Source organism: Orycteropus afer, unplaced genomic scaffold (assembly GCF_000298275.1).
Source record: "Orycteropus afer afer isolate SDZICR_OR568_19922 unplaced genomic scaffold, OryAfe1.0 scaffold00398, whole genome shotgun sequence".
NCBI classification, from domain to species: Eukaryota; Metazoa; Chordata; class Mammalia; order Tubulidentata; family Orycteropodidae; genus Orycteropus; species Orycteropus afer.
The window spans coordinates 1,710,389-1,722,257 of NW_006921985.1; the positions used below are offsets into that span (position 1 = coordinate 1,710,389).

General features: G+C 47.0%; 1 protein-coding gene across 1 annotated transcript in view; it reads left to right on the forward strand.

Moving 5' to 3' along the window:
• The window catches only part of FAM193A (family with sequence similarity 193 member A), a 134,869-nt gene that overhangs the window by 81,174 nt on the left and 41,826 nt on the right, over positions 1-11,869 (forward strand). The window contains exons 14-15 of the mRNA XM_007953495.2: positions 5,570-5,768; positions 6,776-7,048. Of these exons, the coding sequence (XP_007951686.1) occupies positions 5,570-5,768; positions 6,776-7,048 (472 nt within the window). The remainder of the gene's footprint in view (positions 1-5,569; positions 5,769-6,775; positions 7,049-11,869) is intronic.

Here is an 11,869-nt window from a genome sequence, read left to right on the forward strand (position 1 = left end):
TCGAGCCCTGAAATGACCATTTTTGCAATGTTATCCGTAATTTGTTATGATCCCTATAGTCACATGCCTTTGCATCATCAGTAAAGCACAAGTCAACATCTTTATGACATTCTTTACTTTCACCCATGTCCTCTTCTGAATCCAGCTTGCATTTCTGAAGTTCCATGTCACTATACTGCTGCACCCATTTTTGCATTATCTTTAGCAATAACCACAGTCATAGAAGCTAAGATTTATAGTACATCACAAAATGGAGGACTGTGGCTAAAAGGGCCATATTATGCAATTTGCTGCACTCACTTCAAGTTTATTGGTATCAGTTATTGCTTATTGATATATTTGAAATATGCTTGGGGCTTTCTATTTGTCTTGCTTTTTAAACTATGTTTTTGGTTTTTGCCCCCCCCCCTTTTGAGGTTCCCTCCATGCCATTTACCCCCCACACCAGCTTGAAAGTTGTATGTTTTTCTGTTATTTTTCTTTTATTAGTTACTCTTGAAAGTTTACTATGCATTTTTACCTTCAGATCCTAAGTTAATATCTTAGTTCAGCTTCCAAATAAAGGAGACCTTAGAACAGGTCTTCAACTTAACAGGGCCCTTCTAGACTTGTATGTAGTTATTGTGTAATATTTTTGTTTCATCCTTTTTGAACTCATACATTTATAATTATTACCATTATTTTTAAGATTGTTATTAGTAATACCATTATTTTATGTAAACTGTATTGAAATTTACTTATATGCTTACCGTTTTCTTTGTTTACCATCCTTTCTTATGTCTCAGACTATATTTATGGAATATTTTTCTTCTTCACTGGAGTGCATCTCTTAGAAGTTCCTTCAGTAAAAATTTAATTGTGGCAAAGCTCTTTAGTTTGTCTGAAAATGTCTTTATTTTGCTCGTATTCTTGAAAGATTAGTTTTGCTGGGTATAGAGTTCTAGATTGCTGATTATTTTTACTTATCCCTTTGAAGCTATTCCACAGACTTTCATTGTTTCTGTTGAAAAAGTCTACCTTTATTTTAATTGTAAAATTAGGGACATAAATATATTCTAGTTTGGAAATGGTATTGTAATCTTTGTTGTTGTTGTTATGTGCCATTGAGTTGGCCCCGACTCATAACGACCCCTCCTTGGGTTTCCGAGGCAGTATCACTACAGAAGTAGGATTGCCTAACCTTCCTTCCGAGATTGTAGTCTTTATTCTGTATCTTATTTTAGAGGTAGCTTTCACTAATTTGAGCCTGAGAAATAGCAATGCCAAAACAAAGGTGACACTTTTTGCCTCTTTGTCATCTCTGGGAGAAATAGTGAAAAACCTCAGAAATACAGAGTGGAGTCAGTCATCTTAATTTTCTTGTTAACTTGGGTACAGTTGTAACTCCTTTTCATTTGCATACTCAGTGTTGGATGCCTCTCTCTAGTATGCATCTCATGACTTGGTGTTCCACTCTTGGGTCAGCATTTGAGCGCGCAGGTCTATAGTGTCTGGGAGAGGTACAGGAATGTGTACTTTGGGAAAGCATTTGGCTTTGTTGGTGTTTGCATCAGAGCTATGTTTAAAGAAACATTTGCTTTTCTCTGAATTACTTCTTTGTGTCAAAGTGGAGGACAATTTTTAAAACTACTGTTAATTGAACTTGTATAATGAGTGAAATCTGTGTTGTACTTCAGTTGCATATCCATTTGAGAGATTTCCTTTATGACTGAATTATTAGTGTACTTATGGTGGTGTGACCCAATAAGGGACGCTTATTTTCTGTAGGAGACTTAAGACTTAAGCTGTTGAGGTCAGTGGGCATCTTGTTCAGAATCATTTATAAAAATACATCTTGTTGTTACTGAGCCCCCTTATTTGTGACTTTTTTGTCTATCACTGGATCTCGTTTTTGGAGAGATGGGCTTCTGAAGAAGCACAGACAGGGAGTTTGTAGAGTTGTTAACTTACGCTTCCTGTATTACTGATTCACGGGGCGTTCCGGTGGAACACCTCTGCCCTGTGCGGTCCGTGTGCCTTTATTCCTCTCAGCCAAATTCTGTTTATCAAACATTTGCTGAACATCCAGTATGTGCCAGGCCCTGTGCTACATGCTGGGAAAACAAAAGTTAATTCATTCTGTCCCTGCAATCCAAACAGAAGACAGAATAATAATTTGAATAATCAAATAAAAAAACTAAAACGCTGTGACGTGCCTTAATAGAAATTGTAGATGCAGAGTTGAAAAGTAATACCAAAGAGGGAGCATTTCCTGAATGAGCCCATGCCATGGTTTCGTGGACGAGAAGATGCCGGGATAGGGTGTGAACATGCCATGGTTTCGTGGACGAGATGATGCCAGGATAGGATTTGAAGGATACACGAGGGCTGTGCGTCAAGCTGTCTATCCAGAATAGTCAGCCAGCCGTCAGCTGTGGAATCCGTATGTTAAGACCCAGAAGCTGCCATCCTCTCTTAGGGGCTTGTAATGGACATCTTGGGACTTCAGAGCACTGACAGTTCTGTGCCGTTCTTTGCTGTTCACACTTGACCAGCTGGACTGGCTTGGATGTGCTGCTCCTCAAACCGAATTGGGCATCATGGGGAAGCTGGTTGGTTTGCCCTGTCAGGCATTTCTGCCTCTTTCCAGAGGTCCCAGGACTTAGAAGCAACCCTGGTGTGTAGTTGCTGCTTTTCCTCAGTTACTTCTTAGCTTGGTATTGTTTAGCTTATCACCACTTTGTAGGAACAATTGTCTGTTCACATATGATTTTCTTGTTTTCCTTGCTCTCTGCCCCCTGGGACATTCCTTCTAAAACAAGGGGCTCAGACCCTGTCTCTCTCTCGCCACAGAGATGGGGAGCCCTGCCTCCCCCTTCATGGCCACAGAGACGGGGAGCCCTGTCACCCCTGCGGTGGCCACAGAGACGAGGAGCCCTTTCTCCCCCTTGGTGGCCACAGAGACAGGGAGCCCTACTTACGCCTTGGTGGCCACAGACACAGGGAACCCTGTCTCTACCCTCAATGACCACAGAGATGGGGAGCCCTGTCTCCCCCTCGGTGGCCACAGAGTTGGGGAGCCCTGCCTTCCTGCTTCCATGTCCTGAAGGGCCTGCTGCAGTCTTCCCCAGCCTCCCCCTGATCAGCAGGTGCCCTAAGCAGGCCCAGCCTCCAGGTTCCTTTTGCTTCTTCAACTTCCTTCTGCTCCCAGAGTGCTAGGCTGGAGTGGGTGTGGCTCTGTAGGCCTTGTTTTTGTTTGCTTGTTTTGTCCTTCCTGCCCCTGGAACATACTGGAGTAAAATCATGACAGTCCTTAGCCCTCACTGAACTTCCTCTGGGCCAGGTGATGTGCCAGACGCTCCTTAACTGTCTGTTCTTACATTCACCCCGGAGGTAGGTATTTCCAGTTGACAGTTGAGCAAACTAAAGCTCAGAAAGACTGAGTAATTTGCCTGAGGCCACACACTAGTAAATGGAAGAGCTGATACCTGAACCCACCAGAGCACAGACGCATGGAAGCAAAACATGAGACGAGAATTCAGATCCCAGCTTTGCCCCGTTTCCTCTGGTGACGGAGCCAGAAACAGTAGTTATTGAGGTGGACACTCAGCAGTACCTGTTTTCCTGGCAGCCCCAGGATCCACGTCTCCTCTGTCTTCGCTCCGTTGCACCATCTTGGTGTATCCTCTGACTGGGTGCCATTGTGTACCCACCTTGCTGCCCAGGGCTCATCTTCCTAAAAACCCCATCACATCCCCTCCCTCTGCTGCATCAAAACCCTCTGGTTCCCTAGCTCCTTCAGGACAAAAGTCATGCAACGTTGCCTCCAATTTAACTCCCGCTGCACTCACTGGAAGAAGCTTTGGTGGTGTAGTGGTTAAGGCATTTGGCTGCTAACCAGAAGGGCAGCAGTCAAACTCACAAGCTGCTCTGTGGGAAGAAGATGAAGCAGTCTACTTTCATAAAGATTTACACCCTTGGAAACCCAGTGCGGGGTTCAACAAGTCAGAATTAACTTGACGGCAGTGAGTCTGATTTGGTGGTTGTGAGCGCTGGCCCCAGAGTGTTCCCAGCTCCAGTGAGGCAAAGCTGAAGGTGCTCAGCCTTCGTCCCGGGTTCATCCGCTGGGCATGGGTCATGTTGGTTGCAAACATGTGCCATCCATGGCCTCCAGGCCCCCTCCCTGCCTCGCCCCCCAAGCCTGGGCCCTCAGCATTCTGCTGAGGCATCACCTGCTCCTAGGAGCCCTTCGCCAGATGCTCCCGTTGGGTTGATGGCCCCCACTGCTCATCTGTGCCACCACAGAGGGTCGTGTTCTGGGTGCTTGTCTCCACCACTGGCCTGAGAAGTTCTCCAGGGCAGGGCTTGTATCTGGGCGTTGGTTCGTTCTTGCAGTCAGTAAGTACCTGCTGAGGGAGATGCGTATGCTCGTCGTTGACGGGGCTGGGATAGTAGGCACCAGCAGCCTCTGGATGGCCCGTCCTCCAGGACTCTTAGGTACTTTGGGAGGTGTGTAGGGAGTGTTGTAACCACGGTGCATGCTGAGAGGGAGAGGTAGGGACTGTCGTGTGTGTCTTGGGAGGGAGGGTGAGGGCAACAGCAGCTTCTCCAAGGCAGTGACGTTTGGGCCCAGGCCTGAGTGGAGCACGGCGCCTGGAAGGAACTAGAGTCGGAGGAGCATGGGAGCCTGTGAGAGAGATAGCCGGGGGCCAGGCTCCAGAGGTCTTGTCGCCAGGGTAAGGCCTTTGGATTCTAGCAAGCACCGTGGGGAGTGACATGATCGTATTTACATTCAAAAAAGATCACTCTGGCTGCTGAGGAGTGGATTGGGAAGAGGCCCAGTGCAAGTGTGGAGGCTATTGCCCTAGTACAGACATGGAGGCAGTGACGCTGCCCGGAAGTGGACACTCAGGAGCTCCTAGGAGGTAAACAGACAGGGCCTGCGCCTGGGGGGCGGAGGGAGAGGGCGGGCCTGCGCTCCCGGGTGTGGCCCGAGCAGCTGGTCACTCAGTAGGTGCTGGAGGTGGCTGGCTGGCGGACCACGGTGACCCTCCCTCTGTGCCTCCAGACCAGGGTCCGCCCAGCAGGCCCCGAGGCGGCTCCTGGCCAGCAGCCTTGCTTCTGAGCTCGGTGTAAGCCTTAGCTGCACCTTGCCCAAGTGTAGGACGGTGATGAACAAGTCAGACCGTTTCGATCCATGATTCCGGAGTTGAACTTTTAGCAGCGATCGTTAAAATGTCAAATGGAGACTAAGCCACGGGAGCAGATCTTATGAAAATGGACCATGTGTAAAATGTGGTGAGAGCGGAGCCTTAGCTGTTATCAAATTGTCGCCAGTTTGTTCAGATGTGTTCCTTGAGGCATCACTGCTTTCAAACCCACGTCCAGTTGAAGTGCGATGTTATGTATCGTCCTAGGAACCCCTCCAGCCAGCACTTTGTGAAACGTGCCCCTCATGGGCCCACTGGGCCCTGGTGCCCATGGCCACAGCCCACGGGGCTTCCAGTGACCGTGTGTCTGCTTGTAGTGTAACTGCGTGGGTGAGCAGAGTGTTGACCTTGATATGTGATTAGAACGTTTTGTTTTGTAGGCTTTACCGCCAGCACCTGTTCAGAGTCACACAAATAAGCCTCAGGTATTCAGTGCGCCTCTTCAAGACCATATTTACCCGAGCTGTTTTGGGAGCACTCCAGAGTGGAATAGTTCTAAGTTTATAAGTCTGTGGGGATCAGAAGTGATGAATGATAAGAACTGGAATCCTGGCACTTTCTTGCCAGATACAATTTCTGGTAAGGAATTTGTTAACGATTTCTTAAAGTTTTAAAGTAATGTGAGCTGAGTAGATGCACCATGTTGTTGTCGCCTTCCAGTAGAAGCCCTAGAACAGGCCAGAGCCGGCATGCAGTTGGGCCCGGCTGTATCTCGCCCTTGCCTCTGGTGCTAGTGGGGACCTTGTGGGCCCCGCCATCCCGCTCCATCCTCACACATCTGCCCGGGCCACCACTGTGCTCACTGAGCAGAGCAGGCCCCTGATATGAGAGGCCCAGTGAGCCTCACCCTGGGCTCTGCCCATGCTGGGCTCACTCTCTCTCCCCTTACTAAGGGTTGTCTCTAAGGTTCTGAGTGTGGCTTCTGACATTTACTTGGCTCTCATGCAGTGGTGACAACCAGACCCAAATCCCGTGCACAGGAGTTGGGGCCCAGGCCCACAGGCGACTTGAGTGCTGCGACTCACCTGCCTTCCTCTGGGTCCTGAATTGACCCTACATGGGATCTGTCCCCTCCTGAAGCTCCATCCCCCAGCTGCCTCGGCCACTGTGGCTTAGCTGTTAACTGCAGTGGGCCGGCACCCCCACCTCATCTGTCTTCACATGGCAGGAGCCCCTGGGGACCTGCTTCCAGCCCCTGCATGTGCTCAGAACAGCAAGCTGGACTGTGCATCCTGACAAGTGCTTGGAAAGGATTGCTAGCTGTGTGACCTTGGACAAGTTGCTTAGCCTCTCTGAGCCTCAGTTTCTTCATCTTTTGGGTAGGAATACTTGTACCACCCTCAGATGCTAGCTTTAAGACATTCAGTGACGTAATTTCTGAGAAGCATCTAGCACAGGAATTGGCACATTGTAGGTGCTCATTGAATTCTGTTTTCTTAGCTGAAAAACCAGCTGCCTAGCACCATCCCTGGAATCCTAACTTAAGGGAAAGCCCAGAATTAATGTTTAGGCATCAGCATGTCCTTTAGATTTTGGCTAAATATGGTTTCTCTCAGGAGCCTTATTTTTCCCGTTCTTCTCTGAAGGGGGTGATCTACTAGGGCCGGCGCTCTCAGAAACAAGACCTGAAGCCCTTCCACCTCCATCTAGCAGCGACACACCTGCCGTCTCGGACAGTAAAGAGAAAAAAAACGCTGCAAAAAAGAAATGCCTGTACAATTTCCAAGATGCTTTCCTGGCAGCCAACAAAGTTGTCATGGCGACCTCATCTGCCACATCCTCTGTCTCCTGCACGGCCACCACAGTGCAGTCCAGCAACAGCCAGTTCAAGGTGTCGTCCAAGAGACCGCCTTCCATAGGTAAGGCCACGGCCGTTGGGGGCCCTGGCGATTGTTCTGCCTGTTTTGCTTCTTGTTCGTCACCATCTTCGTCTGTGCCTTGCTATTCGCCAGCCAGAGGTTTTAACGTAATGATTGTCCCAGACGCCATTCACCTGCAGAGAGTATGACGTTCAGGACTTAGCTGGGAAGTGAGCAGCAAGACCAGAGTCCCTTGGGGCTCTTGCCTTTGGTCTCTGCACCGATTGCTGTGTGACAGGAGGGGTCTGTGCTTTCCGAGCATCGATAGGGGGGTGCCCACCCCAAGCTGTGGGGAGATAAGTGGGTGTAGCACACTGAGTAAAGTCAGGAACCTAAGGACCCGTAAGGACACTGCAGACGGGGAGTAGGCCAGAGGCTCCTCTTTGCAGAAGCATGCCAGGCAGTAATGGTGTCAGAGTGCGGGACACAGAGGTCACCCCTGTCCACCCACCAGACTCCTCAGTGACGGAGCATCACCTGTGACATTGCAACCTTTGGCTGTCCACTTGGGGAATGTGCTGGGTCTGCAGTCTGAGAGCCTCACCCCCATGGAACTGGGCAGCGGTATGTGAGCGGATTCCTGCTCTCCAGCGTGGACTTGTAGACGGAGTGTGCTGCCGGTCATGGTGGGGTGGATCCTCCTGAGTCTTCTAGGTCAGGTCCAGATTGTGGGGCACCTGGTCCAGACTCTTAATTAAATGTCAGCACTGTGGAAGGGGAAAGAAGAGGTTCCAGGAGGCGGGTTGATGAAGAGCATTGCAGAGCACGTTTGGGGGAGCAGAATGGTGAGTGCAGGGTGTATGGCAGGTGGCAGTAATGTGCCCGGGGTAGGAGTGCTGATGTACTGTGACCGTACAGAGAAAAGGCGTGTTCCCAGGCACTCACATGGACGAGTCCGGGGCAGATACAGCTCCCTTCCAAATGTTGTTGCTGGTAGGTGCCATTGAGTTGGCTCTGACTCATAGCGACACCACGTATAACAGAACGAAACACTGCCTGGTCCTGTGCCAGCCTCACAGTCCTTGCTATACCTGAGCCCATCATTGCAGCCACTGTGTCCACCCATCCTATTGAGGGCCTTCCCCTTCTTTGTTGACCCTCCACTATACCAAGCATGACATCCTTCTCCAGGCAGTGCTCCCCTCTGACAACATGACCAAAGTAGGTGAGATGAAGTCTGGCCATTCTCGCTTGTGAGGAGCATTCTGACCCCACTTATCTTCGAGGACAGGTCCGTTTGTTCTTCTGGCAGTCCACGGTACTCTCAGCATTCTTCACCAGCACCACGGCTCAAAAGCATCACCTCTTCTTCAGTCCTCTTTATTCACCGTCCGGGTCTCACATGCACGAGGCGATTGAAAGCACTATGGCCTGGGTTAGATACACCTTAATCTTCAAAGAGGTATCTTTTCTCTTCAGCACTTGAAAGCGGTCTTTTGTAGCAGATTTGCCCAGTGCATTATGGCATCTGATGTCTTGACTGCTGCTTCCATTGGTGTTGATCACGTAACCAAGTAATAGGAGATCTTTGACAACTTTAATTTTTTTTTCCATTTATCATGATGCTGCTTATTGGCCCAGTTGTGAGGAATTTGTTTTATGTTGAGATGTAATCCATACTGCAGACTATAATCTTCAGTCTTCATCAGTAAGTGCTTCAAGTCATCCTCACTTTCAGCAAACAAAGTTGTGTCATCTGCATATTGCAGGTTGTTAATGAGTCTTTCCTCCAATCCTTATGCCGCACTCTTCTTCATAGAGTCCAGCTTCTCGGATAATTTCCTCAGCATACAGATTGAATAAGTGTGGTGAAAGGATACACCCCTGACACGCTCCCTTCCTGATTTTAAACCATGCTGTATCCCTTTGTTCTGTTTGAACAACGGCCTCCTGGTCTGTGTACAGGTTCCTCATGAGCACAATCAAGTGTTCTGGAATTTCCATTCTTCTCAATGTTACCCATAATTTGTTATGATCCACACAATCAAATGCTTTTGCATAGTCAGGAAAACACAAGTAAACATCTTTCTGGTATTCTTTGCTTTCAGCCAAGATCCATCTGACATCAGCACTGATATCCCTTGTTCCATATCCTCTTCTGAATCCAGCTTGCATTTCTGGAAGTTCTCTCAATATACTGCTGAAACTGTCTTTGAATTATCTTCAGCAGGATTTTACTTATATTAGTATTAATGGTATTGTATGATAATCTCCACATTTTGTGAGATCACTTTTCTTTGGAATGGGCACAAATATGGATCTCTTCTAGTGAGTTGGCCAGGTAGCTGTCTTCCAAATTTCTTGGCATAGACGAGTGAGTGCCTCCATCATGGCATCCATTTGTTTGAAGCATCTAAACTGGTATTTTGTCAATTCCTGGAGCTTTGTTCTTTGCCAGTTCCTTAAGTGCAGCTTCAAACTTCTTCATTCAATACCGTTGATTCTTGATCATATGCTGCCTCCTGAAATGGATGAACATGCATCAGTTCTTTGTGGTACAGTGACTCGTGTATTCCTTCCATCTTCTTTTGGTGTTTCTTCCATCATTCAACTTATTCCCCATGGAATCTTTCAGTATTTGAATTCAAGGCTTAAATTTTTTCCTCAGTTCTTTAACTGGAGAAATGCTGAGTGTGTTCTTCCCTTTTGGTTTTCTAACTCTAGGTCTTTACACATTTCATTATGATAACTGACTTTGTCTTCTCGAGCTGCTCTTTGAAATCTTCTGTTCAGCTTTTATCCTGTCGATTCTTCTATTTGCTCTAGCTACTCTCTGTTCATGGGCAAATTTTAGAGTCTTTTCTGTCATCCATCTTGGTCTTTTCTTCCTTTCCTGTCTTTTTAATGACCTTTTGCTTTCTACATGGATGATGTTCTTGGTATCATCCCACAGTTCCTCTGGTTTTTGGTCATTGGTGTTCAGTGCATCAAATCTCCTGTTTAGATGGTCTCTAAGTTCAGTAGGGATGTAATCAAGGTCATGTTTTGGTGATTCAGGCTCTTCTTGGTGGTTTTTTATCGTTGGCCTGTTGGTGGAGAAGGAGATAGTGGCTCTCACTCAGTAAGTGAAGTTGCAGGTGGTGTGGGTGTAGTTGTGTCTTATGGGGACTGTTGTTGTCTCCCACTTAGTTAGACACAAATTACAATTGAATAACCATCAAAAAACTAAAAGCACATGGACAAAAAACACACCATGTAATCACATAGGAACAGTAACCAAAAACAGAAAAAAAGGGAAAAAGAAGAAGAAAAAACAGGAAAACCTGCAATATCTGGGGATCGGGCACTAAGAGAAAAAAAGGAGAGAAGGAGAATAATGAAGGGAAAAAAAAATGGGAAAAATGCAAAAAGAAAAAGAAGGAATGGGGTTAACCACGAGAAAAAAGGGGGAAAAAATTTAAAAAATTCAACCAGGAACAGGAAAAGAAAAAGTGCTGAAAACTAGGACCTGGGAAGGGAAGATTAATAATAATAGTAAAAAGGACAAAAGTAGTAATAATAATAGTTGTTTTAAAACAGACAAATAAAGGCAAACTAATCACCAGAAAAAAGAAAGGGAAAAAGGAAAAAACACAAAAATCGGTGGAGGACAGGGCAGGGCACCCAGGCTCCCTCTGAGCACACAGACTGTGATGGAGGTCCTGGAGGCCCAGAAGGTGGGGGGGGTGGGGGATGGTTGCACCACCTCCGTTCACCAAGCGTGTGTGGGGTATAAGAGTAACAAGAGGAATGTTGTACCTTTTCAGTCTTGAGGGTCTGGAGTGACCTTGGGGTTGCTGGAAAGCAGAACGTGTTCTTAAGCCCCAGGAATCTGCGAGTGCGCTGTCTTTTTAAATATCCAAAATAGTCAAGCCGCTTTTAACCTTCAAAATGGTGGTGCCCTCCGGACCAGCAAAAGTCCACAGCTCAGCCCGCCTTTCTCTTCACCTTCTCCGTTTATTTCCCAACACCAGAGCAGTCCCCTGTGCAGTCCCTGGCTAGCAGGCCTGATTTTTAGGTTAATTCGTAGGTCCTACCACCACTCGGGAATCTCCAAGCTGTCTGTGCCCTCAGGATTGCTGCCAGACCACAGCTCCGTATGTCTCTTTTTTTGGTATTTTCACGCTAATTCTTCTGCTAGTTGGGGTTTAGTCCACTTCTGTATCCTTCCCTTCAAGGCTCAGGGGTCCAAGATTATCTTCTGTATCTGTGTTAATTGGTGTCCCTTTTCTTTGTTGAAGGGGGTCTGTGCAGTCTTTCTGCCTAGTCCCCCATGTTGCCGGAACCCTCCATTGATAATTGGAACATGGATTTGTATGAAGTATCAATCTAGGAAAATTGAAAGTTGTCAAAAATGAAATGGAACGCATAAAGATTGTTACCCTAGGCATTAGTGAGCTGAAATGGACTGGTTTTGGCCATTTTGAATCAGACAACCATGTGATCTACTATGCCAGGAATGACAGTTTAGAGGAATGGCATGGCATTCATCATCACAAAGGGTGTTTCAAGATCTGTCCTGAAGTACAGTGCTGTCAGTGATAGGATATTATCCATATGCCTACAAGGAAGACCCGTTAATAGGACTGTTGTTCAAATTTATGCGCCAACCACCAAAGCCAAACATGAGGAAATTGAAGATTTTTATCAACTTCTGCACTCTGAAATTGACCAAACATGCAATCAGGATGTCTTAATTATCACTGGTGACTGGAATGCAAAAGTTGGAAACGAAGAATCAGCGGTAGTTGGAAAATTTGGCCTTGGTGACAGAAATAATGCTGGAACTCACATGGTAGAATTTTGCAAGACCAATGACTTGTTCATTGCAAACACCTTTTT